Source organism: Clarias gariepinus, chromosome 8 (assembly GCF_024256425.1).
Source record: "Clarias gariepinus isolate MV-2021 ecotype Netherlands chromosome 8, CGAR_prim_01v2, whole genome shotgun sequence".
Lineage (NCBI taxonomy): Eukaryota > Metazoa > Chordata > Actinopteri > Siluriformes > Clariidae > Clarias > Clarias gariepinus.
In genome coordinates, this window is record NC_071107.1 from 19,831,431 (window position 1) to 19,853,542 (window position 22,112).

The 22,112-nt window shown below is 38.1% G+C and overlaps 1 protein-coding gene across 3 annotated transcripts in view; it reads right to left on the minus strand.

Moving 5' to 3' along the window:
- Positions 1-22,112, minus strand: part of gbf1 (golgi brefeldin A resistant guanine nucleotide exchange factor 1) — a 61,442-nt gene that overhangs the window by 35,742 nt on the left and 3,588 nt on the right. For all 3 annotated transcript variants that reach the window (XM_053501617.1, XM_053501618.1, XM_053501621.1), the window contains one exon: positions 21,299-21,365. In XM_053501617.1, coding sequence (XP_053357592.1) covers positions 21,299-21,365 — 67 coding nt within the window. The remainder of the gene's footprint in view (positions 1-21,298; positions 21,366-22,112) is intronic.

A 22,112-nucleotide genomic window follows, 5' to 3' on the forward strand; every position in this document is an offset into this window, starting at 1 on the left:
AAGAAATACAAACACAATTTCCAGAAGTGGCGGAGGAGTAAAACTCTACAGCCGCTTGCCAGCAGTGTGGTAACTTTAAACCGCGCAGCGTTAAGTGACTCCTCCACCATATTGTGTGGTAATGTGGGACAGCTGAGCACATGGGCCCTGCGCCAGGGAGTGCATTATCTTTATGAATTCATGACAAAATTCTTTTTAGGCAGCAAACGCCAGATAGGTGTTTGTAAACATTTGTGCGCCTTTCACATGAGAATGTCTTGTACAGATGGAGTTCGAACACAGCGTTACTTATTTTGAAGAAATCTTTTTTTGCTCTGCTAGCATTCTGCCAATACACAACCTTTTACTGAGTGCCAGCATTCAATAAAAGTACAGTGTTTGTATAATTCTTCTGCTTTATACAGACCAACACAGACTTGACTGGAGTTTATATGTGAGAATACAAAGAAAGCAATAAGACAAACAAACGAAATATTCCTATCCTTTCACCGACAAAGAAAAGCATAAGAAAACTAGAAAATGACTTTAAATGTATAACGGGTGACACAAAATGTATAATTAAATCCCTGTTGAATAAGGTCACAGAGAAACACAACACAGGACCAATGCACATAAGTGCAGCTTCCTACAACAAAACGTGTTCTAATCATGAGTATTAATGTCAAAACCTTTATGTACATCACTGGAAAAAAGACATCAGCAAATCCTTAACTTTAATAAATCTAAACAAGCTAATGTCACTTTGGATGTCAAAAAGCCTGAATTTTGACTTTGAATCGACTAACAGTCATCATCAATGAATTTCTAAAAACATAAAAACAATTAAAAGCATTAAATACATTAAAATAAAACATTTACAAGAAAAATTTGTATTACGAATTAAAAACATTTTACTTCATATTTTAGCTGAATTTATAATTTTTTCATGCTGTCGTTACAGAACGCTTTCCCATAATTCAGTTTTTTTGCCGTCTGTTGCGTCTCCATCTCCCTCTGTTCATTCAGCACACGCAAGGCTGCGCCTATCCAATCCAACTGGCATCACGGCCATGGAATGCTGAAGTCCACATTTTTCCCATTCAGCAAGGAAAAACGTCCTTTCAAAACCAATCAGCTAGAAATGTTGCTTTGTTTTTATTTTTTGACTGAACTTCCTGGAACCCATTATGAAGCTGTCAGGGATGTATATTTAGCTATGGCAACAGCGTGTCTCCTTGCGCACTTGCGCCACTGGTCATGTCACTTCATGTAAACAGAAAACAACTAGCCTCCATCACTGTTAAAAAAAAATAGTCCAATGTGCATGAGAAAGAGATGTACAACATGAAACAGAAATAAATCACCTAAGAAAAAAAGTACTTAAACCTCGAGTAGTAAACTAACTTAACATTAACTTTTTTTTAACTTACATTACTATACAAAAAAACTGGCAATTTCAGTTCCTATCACACTGTAAGCGTATAATGATATGCCTCAAGACCCCTTAATGAGCAAGAACACACACAAAAAAAAAAAGATAAATGGGAGGAAAAAATCTTCCTGAGATCACATACGGAAACACTTTCACAAACGTATAGAAGTTCACACCTTCGGTGGCATGTGGTAGTACATGTAGTAGGAAAAGGACACACGGATTAGGCATATGAAGGCACTGGGGTGATTTGTGAGTGTTACAAAGTCAGATGAAATCAAGAGAAAATTGTTTAAATATAGAACATTATAAGGAATGTTGACGATGAGCATATGGCAGGTTAGAAGTTCATGAGGCAGGTTAAAAGTTCTGAGGGTAAGAATATTGAATTAAAGCAGGTCTCTGGAGCATTCGTGTGGGGTTAGACGAGGCCACGTTAAGGTCAGGGCTGATCTCTCCGGCCTTAAGTGACCCTAGGTTAATTAAATCCGCTGCTGATGTTAAATGCACTATAGGATAATTAATTAACTTGTTAAAAATAAGATTAAAAATTTGCATTAAAACTAAGAAAAGATTATTCCCCAAAAAAGAAAAAAAAAAAAAAATCATGGACATTTACGATAGCACAGAAGGTTTTCATGAATTATAAAGAAGTTTACGACACACACACAGGGTTGTGTGTGTTTGTGAATGGGTTTGCTTTTCTTTTCTGCCTAAAATAAAAAAAGAAGGTGTTTGGGGACATTTTTAAGAGCAGACCTGTAACCTAAACATATATGAGGTTAAGTAAGAAAAACCCTAGATTTTACTCTTCATATTAATCAGCTGTAAACCAGGACAAAACAGTAACAGTGCCATGTGCTGGTTAACATTTTAGTACATCATGACCTTGCGCCCGACTTCTTAAAGAGTCAAACTCATGCTGTTACTCAACAAGTGCTCCCAAGTCATAAATTCTGTGTCGAGATTTCATCACTCACGGCTACTACCACTGTGTCAGGGAAGCAGGAATTTTTACAGTTTAAAACCAAGACAGGGTTATATGCATAACTGACATGGCTAGAATTTTATAAAGTGCATACAAGAATTGCTTAACAAGAAAGGCAGTGTAGTAACGCCCCCAAATCCAGCAGAACAAAAGGCACCAGGACAAAAACATGCACACAATAAGATGGCCTCATAGAACAGATTTCATTTTGACAAAATAACTTGGTGGAATTTATCACCTAATGCAAATCACTAGGCCCTGTGATGGATTGGCGCTCCAGCCAGGGTAAACCCCGCCTCGTGCCCCAAGTCTCCTGGGAAAGGCTCCAGGCCCCCCCACGACCGTGAATACAGGATAAAACAGTATAGACGATCAGCGAGAGCGAGTGAATGTAACTTACTACATCTTCTAACGAATTAAATAAAGTAAAAAGCTGGCTCATGAATTGATAAACTTTACGTCTTTGAATTAGTCAGCATTTCTTAAGAGAGTCATCAAAATGACACTAAGCAACTGGAAAAACTAGCTAGGATCTTTAAACGGGAAAGAGTCACAGACCTGTTTTGAGGAGTAGTAAATAACCCAGCTAGCATGACACCTCATGAAGCAATAAAAAAGTGTGAGCAGCCATCGAGGGAAGGGGGGGCGGCTGTAACTGTATATCTGCAGGTCTATTTTGCTTTCAGAGCAGTCATCACCTCCTTGTTGTCCTAGGTTGTTAGCATGTCCCCTGGTCAGCTGTGGGGGGCCTCCTCTCTGCCAGCCTCCCGTCTATGTCAGCATAGTGGCTTTTGTTAAAATATGTAATCGGCAGCGCTGATCCCATTCTATTTAAGAAATACTCGTCAACAGGTTTAAAAGGCTGGCCACATGTGTCACTCTTCTTGCTTGAATATTTATATGTGTGCCCCGAATGGCTGGCAGTTGTTTAATCATCTGAGAGCGCCTGTTACTCTTCCACGCCCCTGACGCCAGCAAGAAAGTTTTGAACCATGTCACCTTTACAATGGCACTCTGCTTCAAAACCAGCTGCTGCACGAAAATAGGAACAACTTTTTTTTATTTAATGCCAGGCCACCACTTGAATGTTGTTGCCTTTGCCAGAGGATCTGTTATGTGCCAACTGTAGGCAAGGAAGACTTCAAAGGCTTTTTGCTGTACGAGCTAATTTTGTCATACGATTCACTGGAGAGTACTTGAGAGTGAGCTGGACATGTTCAGTGAAGAAGTGATGAGCACAGAGACAAAACACCTGAATCACTGAGGAATATTCTCATACACAGGTGGCCCATTACCATCTGAATGACAGTGAAGAGATAACTACTTAATAACAATGTTTCACCAACATCTAATGTTACTTAGGATGGGATGGTGGGTGCTGATTCAGCCTGGCTATTACAACCAAGTACTTATAAAAAGCTTAACACAACATGTTATACATCATCCACTGATCAATGATATGATTTACTACGCACATCATCTGGAGAGCTACTTTTGTCCAGGTACAACTCATGAGCTTCTCGCCAGAGAGGAAAACCCCACACACTATCCTAAACAGGTTAGACATTTTTGCTGAAGAGAAAACACATAGTAGGCAAAACATATTTTTACTGCTGCCTAAAAAATTTTTATTTACTTGACAGATTAATTTAGTAAATGAGGGACAACGCTATATGAAGATGAAGATATGAAACTCTGATAGAATGTAAAGTAATCAGTGTACAGTTTGTATAATGGTGTAGAGTTGATATCCCCTCAAAATATTCAACACACAGACATTAATGTCTGAACTGCTGGCAACAAAAACAAAGAGTACACCCCTAAATAAAAAGGGCTACTTGTGCCCAATTAGCCCTTTTCCCTTCCCGTTGTCATGTCACTTGTTAGTGTTACAAGCTCTCAGGTGTTCTTGGGGAGCAGGTGTGTTAAATTTGGTGTTCTCACTCTCACTCTCAGCTCTTATACTGGTCACTAGACGTTTAACATGGCACCTCATGGCAACGAATTCTCTGAGGATCTGAAAGAATGAATTATTGCTCTACACAAAGATGGCCTAGGCTATAAGAAGATTGCTAACACCCTGAAACTGAGCTGCAACACAGTGGCTAAGATCATACAGCCGTTTAAAAGGACAGGTTCCACTAAGAACAGGCCCCGCCATGGTAGACCAAAAAAGTTGAGTGCACGTGCTCAGCGTCATGTCCAGAGGTTGGCTTTTGAAAATAGAGGTGTGAGCTCTTAGTGTAGCTAGATCAACATATCTCTCCACTCTTATAGAAAATAACAAAAATAATCCTAGATTCTTATTTAATGCTGTAGCCAAATTAACCAGAAATAAGACCACTGCAGAAATCTCCACAACAACATCATGCAATAGTGAGGACTTCATGAACTTTTTTAATAATAAAATTGTAAATATTAGGCATAAAATTGAGGTTTTGAAACCGAACAATGTAATTGATGCAGATGTTAATCTAGCCATGTCAGATCAGAACCTAGAATACTTTACTCCCCTTGAAGAGAATGAACTAATTTCACTCATCTCTTCTTCAAATTCATCAACCTGTATATTAGATCCTGTACCGACACATTTTCTTAAACAGATAGTACCAGCAATAATAGAACCCCTGTTGAGAATAATTAATTCTTCACTCAGCATTGGATATGTTCCAAAATCTTTTAAATTAGCAGTTATCAAACCAATAATTAAGAAACCTGACCTCGACCCCTGTCAGCTGTCCAGTTACAGACCAATATCAAACCTCCCCTTTATCTCTAAGATTCTGGAAAAGATAGTAGCGGAGCAGCTATGCTCATATATACATAGAAATGGCATACATGAACTGTATCAGTCAGGATTTAGGCCTCATCACAGTACAGAGACAGCGCTCGTTAAAGTAGTAAATGACATTCTATTGGCCTCTGATCAGGGTTGTGTAACTATGCTTGTACTACTTGACCTCAGTGCAGCTTTTGACACCGTTGATCACGCTATTCTTCTTCACAGATTAGAAAATGTAGTGGGAATTAAGGGTACAGCCCTCTCCTGGCTCAGATCCTATCTGACCCATCGTTATCAGTATGTAGACTTAAATGGTAATCATTCTGCATGTTCTCTAGTGGAGTTTGGCGTTCCGCAGGGTTCAGTTTTAGGTCCACTGCTTTTTTCCCTTTACATGTTTCCTCTGGGCAACATAATCCGTAAGCATGGTATTAGTTTTCATTGTTATGCTGACGATACACAGTTATATGTCTCAGCAAAACCTGATGAGAAAAAACAGCTTACTAAAATTGAGCAATGTGTGCAGGACATAAGAAATTGGATGCTAATTAACTTCCTTCTGCTAAATCCGGATAAGACAGAAGTTCTAGTCATAGGACCGCATACAGCTAGGAGTAAAATTTTAGATCACACCGTAACTTTAGATGGCCTTTCTGTTCCATCAAATGCAACAGTGAAAGACCTTGGTGTGATTATTGATTCCAGCCTTTCATTTGAAGCACATGTAGATAATATTACCAGGATAGCATTCTTTCACCTCAGAAATACTGCCAGAATAAGAAATTTATTGTCGCTAAACGACGCAGAAAAACTAGTTCATGCTTTTATCACCTCTAGGTTGGACTATTGTAATGCCTTACTGTCTGGTTGTTCAGCTAGATGCATAAATAAGCTTCAGCTAGTCCAGAATGCAGCAGCGAGAGTCCTCACCAGAACCAGAAGATATGAGCACATCACCCCTATCTTATCTTCACTCCATTGGCTCCCTGTGAAATTTCGCATTGATTTTAAAATACTACTCTTGACATATAAAGCATTAAATGGTCTCGCGCCGCAGTACCTGAGCAAACTGCTAGTGTCTTACGATCCGCCACGCCTACTTCGATCAAAGGATGCAGGCTGCTTGTCAGTACCGCGTATTATGAAAAATACAGCTGGGGGCAGAGCTTTTTCTTACAAAGCCCCAAAGTTATGGAATAGTCTTCCAAATAGTGTTCGGGACTCAGACACAGTCTCAGTGTTTAAGTCCAGGCTAAAAACCTATTTATTTAGCCAAGCATTTTTATAAATAGATTTGCCATAGGTAAAGGAGCAGATCTGGGGGACTCATGGACGTAGAGTATTATGGTGAACTGGTATGTTTGGATGCTGTCTTCCTCACTCTCATTGATCACTCAGGTTTGCTGACGGTGAGGTGATTGTTTGCTTTACATGTCAGGAAGCCCTCATGTTTGTGTTTCCTTCTGGCTCTCCCTTTTAGTTATGCTGTCATAGTTAGTCCTGCCGGAGTCTCTGCTTGCACTCTACAGTTAATATACATTCACATTATACATTGTGTGACTGTGACCATACTTAACTGCCATCTCTCCTCTTCTTCTCTTTCCCCCCCTCTTTCTTTTTCCTCTCTCCTCCTGTCTCCCCCTTTCACTCTTTCTCTCTCTCTCTGTCGAGCTACACATGTCGTTCCTGAGCTGCTAGTGATCCAGACTCCCTCTGCCCTCCGGACCGGTCTGACCCATCCTGGTGCCCCGCTTCTGGCTGAAGATCTCGTCACATGGATGCTCCGTGTGTCTCTCTGGGATGCGTCTGGTGTCTGGGAATGATTCTCTCTACCTAGAAAATGGTTCTGGCCTTGACTGGTGTTGCCAACTGTTTCTCTGGGGACTTCACAGTTCGATAGTTCATGACTGGAACTTCTTACAAGTCTACCTGGGTCTTCAATAACTACCTGGACTCCATATTAACATCAATTAACATCAGCTATTATAGCTAAACTGCCTCCCACCCTACACACTGTATAAATGCAGATCATTTACTGCTTTCTGTTTCACCCAAATGAGGATGGGTTCCCTGTTGAGTCTGGTTCCTCTCAAGGTTTCTTCCTATTACCATCTCAGGGAGTTTTTCCTTGCCACTGTCGCCCTCGGCTTGCTCACCAGGGACAAACTGACCATTTTGATTCATACAAATTCACATTTCATACAAAATTAAATAATTCTTTTGACTGTGTAAAGCTGCTTTGCGGCAATGAAAATTGCTAAAAGCGCTATACAAATAAAATTTAATTGAATTGAATTGAATTGAGTGCTGCCAGCATTGCTGCAGAGGTTGAAGGGATGGGGAGCCAGCCTGTCAGTGCTCAAACCATATGCCGCACACTGCATCAAATTGGTCTGTATGGCTGTCGTCCCAGAAGAAAGCCTCTTCTAAAGATGGTGCACGAGAAAGCCCGCAAACAGTTTGCTGAAGAAAAGCAGAATACTGGAACACATCCTGTGGTCTGATAAGACCAAGATAGACTTATTTGGTTCAGATGGTGTCAAGTGTGTGTGGTGGCGACCAGGTGAGGAGTACAAAGACAGATGTGTCTTGCCTACAGTCAAGCATGGTGGTGGGAGTGTCATGGTTTGGGGCTGCATGAGTGCTGCTGGCACTGGAGAACTACAGTTCATTGAGGGAACCATGAATGCCAACATGTACTGTGCCATACTGAAGAAGAGCATGATCCCCTGCCTTCAGGAACTGGGCTATAGAGCAGTATTCCAACATGATAATGACCCCAAACACACTTCCAAGACAACCACTGCCTTGCTGAAGAAACTGAGGGTAAAGGTGCTGGACTGGCCAAGCATGTCCCAACAGCTAAACCCTATTGAGCATCTGTGGGGCATTCTCAAACGGAAGGTGGAGAAGTGCAAGGTGTCTAACATCCACCAGCTTCGTGACGTGATCAAGGAGGAGTGGAAGAGGATTCCCGTGGCAACCTGTGAAGCTCTCGTGAACTCCATGCCCAAGAGAGTTAAGGCAGTGCTGGAAAATAATGGTGGCCACACAAAATATTGACACTGGGCACAGTTTGAACATTTTCATTTAGGGGTGTACTCACTTTTGTTGCCAGCAGTTCAGACATTAATGGCTGTGTGTTGAGTTATTTTGAGAGGACATCATCTTTACACCATTATACAAGCTGAACACTGATTACTTTACATTATATCAGAGTTTCATATCTTTAGCGTTGTCCCTTAAAAAGATATAATAAAATATTTACAAAAATGTGAGGGGTGTACTCACTTTTGTGAGATTTTTAGTGGTTAAGGCATTGGACTATGGTTCAGAAGATCCCAGGTTCAAACCCCACAACCACCAAGTTGCCACTGTTGGGCCCTTGAGCAAGGCCCTTAACCCTCAACTGCTCAGATGTATCATGAGATAAAAATGTTAGTCACTCTGGATAAATGTGTGTGTATATATATATATATATATATATATATATATATATATATATATATATATATATATATACATACATACATACACACACACACAGTCGTGGCCAAAAGTTTTGAGGATTACATAAATATTGGAAATTGGAAAAGTTGCTGCTTAAGTTTTTATAATAGCAATTTGCATATACTCAAGTATACTCAAGTGTTATAAAGAGTGACTAAATGAATTGCATAGTCCTTCTTCGTCATGAAAATTGACTTTAATCATAAAAGAAAACCTTTCCACTGCATTTCGTTGCTGTCATTAAAAGGACCTGCTGAGATCATTTCAGTAATCGTCTTGTTTAGTAATAGACTTGACATGTTTAAAGGAGGGTGATGCTTGAAATCATTGTTCTTTCATTGTTAACCATGGTGACCTGCAAAGAAACGCGTGCAGCCATCATTGCGTTGCATAAAAATGGCTTCACAGGCAAGGATAGTGTGGCTACTAAGATTGCACCTTAATCAACAATTTATAGGATCATCAAAAACTTCAAGGAAAGAGGTTAAATTCTTGGTAAGAAGGCTTCAGGGCATCCAAGAAAGTCCAGCAAGCGCCAGGATCGTCTCCTAAAGAGGATTCAGCTGCGGGATCAGCGAGGATTCAGCTGCGGGATCAGCGTGCCACCAGTGCAGAGCTTGCTCAAGAATGGCAGCAGGCAGGTGTGAGCGCATCCGCACGCACAGTGAGGCGAAGACTTTTGAAAGAAGTGTCAAGAAGGGCAGCAAAGAAGCCATTTCTCTTTAAAAAAAAAAAAAAAAACATCAGGGACAAATTGATCTTCTGCAGAAAGTATGGTGAATGGACTGTTGAGGACTGGGGTTGCTTCTCATCCAAGGGAGTGGGATCACTCACAATTTTGCCCAAAAACACAGCCATGAATAAAGAATGGCACTAAAACACCCTCCAACAGCAACTTCTTCCAACAATCCAACAACAGTCTGGTGAAGAACAATGCATTTTTCAGCTGATGGAGCACCGTGCCAAAAGGCAAAAGTGATAACTAAGTGGCTCAGGGACCAAAACGTTGAAATTTTGGTTCCATGGCCTGGAAACTCCCCAGATCTTTATCCCATTGAGAACTTGTGGTCAATTCTCAAGAGGCGGGTGGACAAACAAAAACCCACTAATTCTGACGAACTCCAAGAAGTGATTGGGAAAGAAGGGGTTGCTATCAGTCAGGATTTGGCCCAGAAGTTGATTGAGAGCATGCCCAGTCGAATTGCAGAGGTCCTGAAATAGAAGGGCCAACACTGCAAATACTGACTCTTTGCATAAATGTCGAAATGTAATTGTTGATAAAAGCCTTTGAAACATATGAAGTGCTTGTAATTATACTTTAGTACATCACAGAAACTGAAACAAAGATCTAAAAGCAGTTTAGCAGCAGACTTTGTGAAAACTAATATTTGTGTCATTCTCAAAACTTTTGGCCGCGTATATATATCAATTTTATGTAAAATTTCCCAGTTACTAAATTTATTTAGTTTATATATATATATATATATATATATATATATATATATATATATATATATATATATATATATATGTATATATATATATATACACATATACATATACACACACATACACACACACACACACACACAGTAGAGTAAACCAGACATCAACAGCATTGACTTCATTTAGGTTTTTTTTTTTCATTTTGTGATATTTAATTGTATTAAATCAGTTGATTGTTTGCTGATACATTTAACTCAAAAGTATATTTAAAAATTAAACTAACATTAAACTAACATTAAATTTGACATAAATTCCCAACTATGCATAAATTACCTGTAGAAAATTGGAGTCTTTTGTGATTGAATAATTGCACAGGTCACAATTTAGATATTTATACAAATAATTGTGTAGCACTATTTACAATTATTTAGTGATGTTTTTTAACATGACAATTTCTAGCATCATGTTTCAAAATAGTTCCCAGTCAAGTTTAGGAAAATATTTTTGTAGATTATTTTGATTGTGTGTTAGTTTGCTTTGGTACTGTATACAGTATACAGTACACAATTACCAGAAGGTTGCTAATTCTTAAGTCTTACTGTCAATTTGGTGAAAATTTCTGACAGAAAACCGTTACTGATTGATTGATTAAAAGGAGTTTTCAGTTTCAATGCTTCATTAGGCAAAAGTTTTACTCCACAGGAATGTCTAAGCACATGGTCGAAGTCATAAATGAGGGATATAAACAAAAAGAGCAGAAGTCACTGATGTCTTTACATCAACAAGGGAAACAACATCCTTGAGTTCCAACATAACTACAGTGGAGTTGCCAAGAAGATGGTCAAGCATTGTGTGTATACCACTGTCAGAGTGACAAACCAAGACCAACAATCTAATGCACGATTAGATATGTGTATTATAATGCTCATGGTCACAGAGTCCTTACGGGGCATGAAATAACAAGCAGCTGTGCGCACTGTGTGTAGAGTGAGGTTTATTAGCCCTATCTATAAAGGCAGTCTGGGATTCACACTAGGACGCCCTAGGCTTAAGATCTCAACGTCACACAAGGCACTGCCTCTGCAATACTAATATTAGCCCTTATTTCTGCAAACCCCAACTCCTTTCCATTCCCCATCTGTTGAGGATTAGCCTGCTATTGAGCCCAGATTCACATCACAACCTCTGCACCTCATAGCTCCTAACTGTCAGCACAAAGGCACAGGAAGCACTGATGCAGCGCTGAATTAAGGATATGCGCACAGAAAATCATAGCACTCCTTCATGCAATATTTCTAATCTTGCATTTTTTTTCCCCCAAAACTGCAGCACATTAAATGCCACTTGAAATGGTTTGGTGCCTTAATGAAGCCTAAACTAGCTGGAATTTAACTGTAAATCAGCAAGACCTGCCAGTTTAATCAGCAGAGTTAAAGCGGATGAACAGACTGCATTAGCAACAAAAAAAAGTGTCAAAAACATCCTGACAAGAACTAAACAAGGGATGTGAATGGGACGGCTTTATTTAATCCCAATTTTTAATAGTTCCGCTCACTCCTTCAGTCTTTTTTAATAAACTTAGTTGGATCGGTTCTAACAAAATGAACAAAAATGTGCCACGGCAACCTTGACCAGGACAAAGCAGACAATGATGAATGAATTACGGTTTATAAATTTACCCTTTTTTGAACTGAAACCTTTATATCCAACCACCTACTTTGATCCGGCATAAAACCGACTCCCCCTGCAACTTTATTAGGTCTCAGATCTCGGACCCAATCATGGCCAAACTACTAATAAATATTTGGTCAGACTTCATGGTTTTTAGTTTATGGGGATTAATCCCTGTTATTGGGCTCTGTAATGGATACTAAGGTCCTTTATTCATTAATGGACATTTAATTGAACTTCAAGAGAGAGGTTATATTACATATACTTTACATTTCTGTCAGTGTAATAATTAATTAAGAAATCAGAAAGCAATTAAGCAGTACGGTTTGCTTAAATCATTTGGTTTGTTGATAAAGGAATAGAACAGCCCTTACAAACAAAAGCTAAATGTAACTTAAGGAAATTTGCATATCTTACATGCACACTTCATAAGCAGCTCAACTATTTTGAGAGCGTGTTAAGCCAAGACATAAATATTTCCCGCTCATAGCGATGCATTCAATTGGCATGGTCTGACAGGCTGATAAAACAACACAGCAAGTTGCTATTATCAAAAATTTTAAGAAATTAAATATTATAATAATTCAGACTTAACTCTTTCTAAAAATTTGTTTAATCCCACCACGAACTTGTGACCACATCAGTCATACCTCTCTGCCCTAGAAATTTCTCCTAAATACTCCAGGCAATTCATAAGCGTTTTAATGCCGTTGGCAAGGCAAGTGCTTCGGGACCTTTTAAGGACTCTAAGAGCAGGAAGTGCATCAGTTTTAACCTTGCAGCAGGCACACATCTCTCTACCTTCCCCATCAGCACATCCGGACCTCCCACCATCCTATAAAACTTCTACCTCTCACTCACACTCGGCTCGCCTGCTACACCGGCAGACCGAGGCTGTGATTAATGGTTGTCCTGGGCCCCTCCATGCACTCAGCACATTGTTGAGAGGCTCTGAAACAGAACAACAGTTGCATCCCAACCTCACACCAAACCTAAGTCCTGCCTGTCAGTTGCCGGTTAGTGGACTGTTAACTGGCCAGATTTACAGCTACTAACTAGCGCTGGGTGGCTGCCTGGCAGACAAGCATTCATCATCACCGATGGGGCGTTTCACTGCTGCAGTGGGTGCAAATCAGAGATAAACCTACCTGGTTGTACTGGAGTCAAATATAGAAAAACTCAGATTTAAAAGAATAGATAAACCATTCAAGACTAATCTATACCAAGAAAAAGAAAAGAAAATGCTCCAGTACAATATCTAAGACATACTTTTTAAAAATTTGTTAACATTGCAGCCGAGTAAAATTTATTTATTTAAACATTAACCATAACGGGCACAATTGTAAACTATATTATATACTCATTTATTAAATTTGAAATTCATGTTGCAATAAAGCAAACAAACAAATATTTACAAATATGTACTTGGAGAGGTCAGATGTTCTCCTGTTTGCTCACATGCAGGAGCCTGGACGATAGTGCTAGCCCAAGGGACATGAGCCCTCCTTCCTCAGAGGAGAGTAGTTGTAAATTCCTTCTAGTTAATCTCTTATTACTCTGGAGTCTATGATTTTGTCTAATTTCTCTCATTATAAGAAATATACTTAGAGAAAAAAAAAATAAAAGTGACCCTAAACCCTAATCGTACGAGGTAGCATTAAAGATACATACATGCATGCATACATACATACAGTACTATGTTTACTGCTTGGAATGAGCACTTACCATTCACACAAGATTCACACAAGGGCATGTCACACCCGCATATGCCACGATGAGTAAACATATTTGCATATGCGGTTGCCTGATTTGAGTTATGGCTCTTCTTCTTACACTGGGTCTGCCAAATTACATTCTTTCGGTTCATTTGGGAAAGATATATGTGCAGATATCAAATGGCAAATGAGCAGCATGAGGCCTTCAGAGTGCAGGATATTCCTACATACTGAGTGAAGGCCACATTGGGACACTGGCACTCAGGCACAGCTGTGAGTCTAAGACGGCTCACACTTGACCTTGGACTCTTGGACTTCAATGCAGAAAGCAAGACACAGGGAGACAAAGAGAGAGAGAGAGACAGAGAGAGATGAGGTGAACAGTGAACAGCTCTTATCTTGCTTTACTACGGTCATCTTTTAAGACAAAACATGGGTTTATTCTCATAATTGAAACTAACTAATTAACTGCCAAGTAAACTTAATGCTGTTGCATGAAAGCGAAAAACAATACTGGGTACATACTGAGGCCAGTAGTAGTCAGCTGTTCACTGGCGTCAAAGGGTAAACAATGTGCTCTAAATAAGAAAAGCACAGATTAAAAGCAAGCCGACTAATTTGATCAAGCTGAAGACCTTGCTAAGCGATCTTTGCTCTGTCCTTTGTTCAGAGGACAGGAGATAATGCAAAATAAAGGTCACCGATGAAAGCATCACAACGAGGTGCGCTCTACAGTTCAATTAAAGCCTGATTAGCCGTAAGGTTCAGGTGTTTCTAGTCAATTGGTGTTGCTTGTAAATTTTCAGTGTCATAAATGGCCAAGAGAATAAATGTCGGGGAAGAAAAAAAGCAAAGCTGTCAATCAGATGAAACTTGCATTTGTTTGAATAAAAATAGGGGGATTTAGCCCTTCACTTTCCTCAACAGATTTTTCAAAAACCTGACACTCAATGTATCAGACGGCCAGAAAGAGGAGGCAGAAAGATTTAAAGATTTAGCAGGCTACGGTTAAGGCTGGCTGGTGCATAAAAAACAGAGAAAAATCATGTGAGCAGGAAAAGAGACCCACATTTTTCTGTCAATCAATACACCACTTGCAAACACCCCGATTCTCTTCACTCTTATACTCCTCCACTATAGAACTGGTCCACAGAAATGATTCAACTTGACACCGAATCCGATTTCACAGTTTATCCATCTCTTAAATCCAGAATGCTTCACAACAAATGCCGGGGATCTACTAAGCAGGCTGACTGACATGAATGTTAGAGAAATGGACAAAGGTGCCAAAATCTATGCCTGTGCTTTACAGATCGTAAGAACTGTTTCCTGAAAAATAACACCCCATCTTCCAACATCCATTTGTCACTTTAACACACTTGTTTGTACTTCCAGAGAGGCTCTGGATTAGTAAACGCATGTCTGAGTGGCTAGCCCTGTCGACAGTGAAAAATAATATGACTTACAGACTACAGACCTACAGAATCCGAATGAGGAAAACTTGCAACAACTTTACATCACAGTTTTAACCTTATTAGATCCACATCATTGTTTATACAAATAAATAAATTGAAAAATAATAATACAATTTTATTTAAAAATGTGGGCCAAATTCTGGTCATAAAATATCAAACCTAAAAACAAAATATTTTTTTCATTTTGGAATACAATTCTGTATATGAAATATGATTTACATAAATTCATCAATATACTTGCTTTACAGTAATAAAAGGCAACTTTAAAAAACTACACAAGAGTTACACAGTTACTACACAATTTTTTTACACAATACACACAAACGTATGTATATATAGATACTGTATAGATAAATGAATATGAATCTGTAAAGATGGTGTGTCTGTACATTGAAAATATTTGTAAAATATTGTGTGTGTATATACATATATATGTGTGTGTGTGTGTGTGTGTGTGTGTGTATGTGTACGCATGCAAGCAAGTCACCCTACACAGGAGCTCCCTCCCTCCTCTCATCTTACTTCAGCTTTACACACGTGCACAAGCACAAACAAATGCACACATACCAACGGAAACACTACTTTATCGGGATTTTTTTTAAAGGTAAAGTGCAGGTCAATTACTGTAGTTTTATTTTTACTTTATATTTTGTATTAGATAATGTTCATATTTTAATAACATTTTTGGGTTGTAGAACGAATCATTCAATCAGTTTACATTATTTCTTAGGGGTGAAATTCACACTGAAATGAGTGTTTTAATATACAGAACAAGCATGCTTCCAAAACCATTTATGCTCGCTATCCAAAGTTTGACTCACACACACACACACCAGGTGTATAGAGTAATATAATTAAGGATGATAACAAGTATTTTGTAAGTAACCAATTACAGTCTTAATACTGAATTAATGAAAAGTTGAAAAGAAAAAAAAAATGCTTGTAGAAACTATTTAACAGCTCAAAGTTATCAAGCCTAAGGGTAGACCAGGTACTAGGATTTTGGAAGTAGACATACATGCAACTGATGCTCAACAACCACAACTGTACAGACTGCTCTTTGTTTCAAAGATGTACACAAAAAAAAGTTCCTGTTCCACAAGTGGAAGAAGAGACAACACTTCCTTTCCCAGAACAATCCATCTCCCAGTCTGACAAGTCCCTCTGCTATATTTACCCAACCAAAGCTGCAGATTATATACTTACAGCTGCACACTGCCGCCGTATGGCACATGCTCCTGCCAATCATACGGCTGCTAGCGGGGAAAGGGAACAGAGCCTGAATCGGGCTAGAGAAATACAGAGTCCTTCGTTTGTGGAGAAGATAATATATAACACGTGAATGGAATTTATGTTTAGCTGAGAGCTACTGTCCACCCAACACAAAACTAATCATCAGAGACAAAGGAAACTCTTTAGGAAAGTATTAACAAAATTGGATCAAAACAAGAGGAATTCTTTAAAAAAAAAAAAAAAAAAAAAACTCTGACTCAAAAGTGTGACCCAAAATACTAAAAATTTGAATTCAACACAGCAGTTGTTAAAGAGATGTGGCTAAGAGAGCTGATTTCTGCATTAAAATCAGAATAAAATTACTAAGCAGCCATAATAATGCCTTGTATTCTCAACATACCAGTATCTAACTACAGGTAATTATGTAATAAGCATTGTACATCCAACATAAATGACTAAGCTATGATTTATAAACCATCAGATATCAGATAACAGATATTATTCCAGAAACCCCAATTACTGATGACTTTCCTACATACAACTATAAACCAGCATGTGAGACTGGTGTTTGTGCGCCAAGTTGGCAAAGAAAGGGGGTTGTGGTGGGGTTCAGGGTGAAAAAGCGTGGTGGATTCCTCCCAGGCCCCTGATGCAGGCGCTCCTGTCCATCTACCAGAATCCCAAGAGATGACAGAAAGTTGAAGGGGGAGTACAAGCGAGGGAGGGGTTGAGAGACTGAGAACTTCCCATGATCAGTCTTCATATCCCAGACTCCCAGGGATTCCATTCTCCTAATTCTCTCATTATTTCTCTCTCGCTGCAGCTTGGGGCTCTGCATGGAAGGCTGACCACAGAGTTATCTAGGTTAAGACGACACATTAATCATGAGCCATCACTGGTGTAATAAATGTACAGTGGAACTGCACATGATGAACCAGACAAAGCATGATGATAATTTGGCAAAGATGAAACTCTAAAATAGAAATGTGTTGACAAAGGCATGGTCTTATTCTATAGAGTGGATGTAACCAACAAACTACCATACTATCTAGACCTCTACTGAAATGTATAGAAACCCAAATCCAGCTCAGTTAAATCCAATTAATTTGAAAAGTTCACTTTTGTTCCTCAAATGAATTAAGTAAACATCTGAATCAGCCCAGTTGTTCTAAAATACCTAAATACCTAAAATAGTAAAAATAGTACAAAAATAATCAGTAGAAAAGATGTGGAAGGGAACATAGGGAAGAAAGTAGGCAAAATGGTTTGGAAAAAGTATCAATATCAAACAATAAGGTGCAATAAGGTACTGAATCAAGTAAAACCCCAGCGTACATGGTATTTAAAAATTTACATCGTTCCACATCTGTGTAATAAGTTATGACTATGTGACACAGTGGATGGTGAAATAACATTATGTAACCAAAAAAATAAAAGCATTTTTAGATGCTATAGTGTGATAAACTTAGAATTGGAAACACCCCTGCCTTGCACTGTCATATAAAAATTAACCACTTTAAAATTGCTTCACGTGTGAACCTGAGCGACCCCAGAGAACCCCTCGGTTGCTACTAAACAATCCACAACATGGTCATCATGAAACCATGTCCTCAAAATACACAAGGGACAGTGTGCAATGGAAGATGTGTACACTAAAAGCATACCTAGCCAAAGACATAGTATTCCACATAGTGTAAAAAAATTATTTCAACACATAATCCATTTGATCCTCAGTACTAGCTGACTAGAAGCAAATCACTTTAACAGCTTGTATAATGAATCAATTAACTTCCTGATACTTAAAGCAGTACTAGGGTTTTAAGCAGACCCAAGCTTTCAGTTACTTTGACTGACAAAATATGAAGGATTCTGCTGCATGCCATCAGTATGGCATTGAAACTAGGTCATGCAATTAGATTTCTATTTTCCTTATACATTACATACCCTTTGTTTAACAGAAAATACAGACTGAATGCAATAGATAGAGAACTTTATTAATCCCAAAGGAAAATTGTAACAGGAGACAGAAAGAGATCGTGCGTGCGCGCGCGCGAGAGAGAGAGAGAGAGAGATCGCGCTGTGAAATAGTATTTGTCCCTTCCTGATTTATTTTGCATATTTGTCACGCTTTAATGATTCAGATTGTCAAATAAATTTTAATATTGCACAAAGATAAACCATGAAAAGACAAAATGCTGATTAAATTATGATTTCATTTATTAAGGGAAAAAAGCTATTCAGCCTGGCCATATGTAACAAGGAATTTCCCCTAAACGTAATAACTGTTTCATAATCAATTGTTTGCAATAACTGGCAAAGATTATTTTTGGCCTGATTAAGGTCAGGTTTCTGTGTTTTTTTGGTCAGCAGTGGCTTTTGCCTTGGAACACTCTCATGGATGCCATTTTTTTTGCTCAGTCTTTTTCTTATTGTTGAATCATGACCAATGACCTTAACAGAGAGAAGTAGTCCTACAGTTCTTTTGTTGTTCTGTTTTGAGTTCCTGGATAAGCTGTTGTGCTTTTTGACCAACCAGTCCTGGGAAGTTTCAGAACGGTTCCAAGTTTTCACCATTCGTGGATAATGATTCTCACCTTGGTTCACTGAAGTCCCAAAGCTTTAGAATTGGCTTTGTAACCATTTCTAGACTGATACAACTTAATTACTTTGTTTCTCATCTTTTCCTGACTTTCTTTATATTGAAGCATGATGTGATGCTTTTTAAAATCTTTATCATGCATTAATGTGTCAGACAGGTTCTCCCTTTTGTGATAAATTGATCCAGCTTTCCCCTTAATAAGTTAAAACAAATTTAAAAACTGGATTTTGTATTTAGTTGGGTGCTTTGTATAATATTAAAACTTGGTTTATTATTTCAAACATTTAAGGATGACATTGGAAAAAAAATAATCTGGATTTTTTTTTTCACATACATTATATATACACTACCGTTCAAAAGTTTAGGGTCACTTTCTAACTCCATGATCGTTCCTGATTTTTATTTCTTTCTACATTGTAAAGGAATGCTGAAGGTGTCCAAAAAATGTATCTCCTTTGAACAGTTAATGGTGAGATGTGTCTGCTACTTATGCTCTGTAAAGACTTCATAACGCCTCTAATCTGCGGTGCTGTTAATTGGTCATTTTTCAGGCTGATAACGCCAAATTAACTTCTCGTCTGCGGCAGAGGTAGGTTTTGGTCTCGCCCTCCTGGGATGGCCTTCATGAGAGCCAGTTTCATTATGGTGCTTGACGGATTTTGCAAATGCACTTGACAATACTGTTTTTGCAAGAACTATTATAGAAAGGCTGACCTTTGTCTCTTTAAATAACAACTAACTGTTGTTTTAAGGGTCCGATATCTGGCTGATAAGCAAGGGAACAAATACTTATTTGACACAGTAATTCACAAATAAATTGTTAAAAAATCCTAAAATGTGATTTCCGGATTTTTCTTTTTTGATTCTGTCTCTCACAGTGGAGATGCACCTATGCTGAAAATTGTAGACCCCTCCATGATTTCTAAGTAAGAGAACTCAAATACTTATTGACCTCACTGTGTGTATATACAATATATTATATATCAGAATAATATTGCCAGTGGTACTAAATACAGACCACTGATTTTTTTTATCCTAAAAAAAATATTTTTATATATGTTATACATATTTATATGTATGTATGTATGTATGTATATATATATATATATATATATATATATATATATATATATATATATATATATATATATATAAACAGTGGTCTGTATTTGGTACCACTGGCAATATGATTATATGATTCTTACAATCTCCCTTTTGGAATGATAAGGGCTTAATTAGAATAGTTGGGACCTATCAGCATGGAAGAGGTAGAGTTGCAGGCAGGTTGCATTTTTAACATTATGTTACTTTGTGAAGTGAAAGCAGCAATATTAGTGACCCTTGCACTTTATATAAGTTTGCCATCATAGCAAATATTCAACCAAAAGCGATAATGAACACTCGAGAAAATCAGCGACTCCCCATCTTTCCCCTGAATACAGTCAACATGAATTCAGTAGAACCGCTGAAAACACAGATTACGAATTCCTATATATTGCATAAGACCCCATTCAATTATTACACCTGCCACTGGCACTCATTTAACTCAATTTACTCAGATTTATATATCCTATAGGCACCTTGATGAGGAACCCCACTGCAACTATATGTGATATAAATCATATGGGCAGTTTTTTTTTCTACATTTAAAATAAAACATCTGAATTATTGGCTTTCATATAAATTAACTTCCAGAGCAGAATGTTTGACATTTCTGGTGTGCCGTGGCTACAATGCAAAAGCCTATTCAGACTAATTCAGCACAGATTGTGTCAAAGAGATTAAAACTCAAGATACAGAAATTATGTCTATTGCCGAGAGATTATGCCTCCCCTGTAATATTTGATATTGGGGCAATATTTGAGGATTGTTTGATGGCTTAAAAAGCACAGAAACCACTCAAACCTAGCACAGACTTTTCACAGCAATGAATTTAGGAGATCATTTTCACTATATTAAATAGAGGAACACTTGCACAAGACTGCATAACATTTACTCTGGCAGTCAGGTTCATTATGAATCATTTAGATAACTAAATGAACAAACACTGACATAGTTTCCATGGGACACCCTAAAATCATGAGGTGAAATAAAAATCCAACAATAAGACAATGAGAAGATAATATTGACTTGAAAATGCCATCCCTTTTCTCAGTGGACATTTTGCACACCTGATTAAATATGCTTGTAGCAGAGAGTACTCTTGTGAATGCTAAAAAGTCAGACATACACTTATCTCAGTGCTGGCTGGCAAGTGGCTTACCCGTATAAAAACAGTTCTACACAGAACCAAATTGTTTAGACAATGTATCACTAACATCTTTGTCTAATAAATATGCAACCTGTGATAGGTTAGGATAGATCCTGGAGAAATTTTATTGAAAAACATTACTAATACAATTTTATTTTAATCATAATCTATCTAATTAGACAATCTAAAAGAAATCAAGTTTGTGATTCTGTATAACCTTTGATATTGTTGAGTGTCTCCTTAAGGTGACTAAAACTGCTGAGAAGCGGGTCCTGATCTTCATCCTGTAAGGAGAATAAATCCATTTTAAAATCATCTTTTTGTGCAACACTTTTGAGAACTTTACAAACCAAAAATGTGTCAATTCAAGGAGGCAATAACAGAAATTGTTACTGCATTTGCACAATTTATTTATTAAAAGGTTAAACATTTGTTTGAAAAAAAAAAAAAGTAAAGCCTAATACTGATTTTCTAAGAACTAAAAGTGACAGCTTAGACAAATATTTGTTTAACTTTTCTTTAATGAAAAAATCAATTATATGTTTATAATAAGTTTTTTACACACATCAAAGACAAGTGATGGTAGCAAATGATTTTGAATCATTTTGAACTGCTGCACAGTTTTGATGGCCCGAATAATATAAAGTGAAACGCTTGTGCTCTAGGGCTGGGCTGTAAATGAATGTCAAAGGACTCTGGTTGTTCTGTCATACTGGTCTCTCAGGTCAAGTATTTTATATGCCCTCACCTGCTGCAGTGAATGCTGTGTAACATTTTTATTTCTGTTTCTTCCACACACGTGTATACACGGTAAACTATCACATTGATTGGTTCTGTTGACATGTTTGACCAAGCCCAGCTTGAACCAGAAAGCACAAGATTACCGGTATATTAATTATTCTCATTTATCAGAAAAGAACCAGGGTCAGGCTAGAACTGTTACTTGGTTTGGATCCGGCCCGCAGTCTGTCATTTAGTGATGCCTGGCATTTAGTATGTGAAATGTAATGTAATGTGGCTTTCTGCTGCTA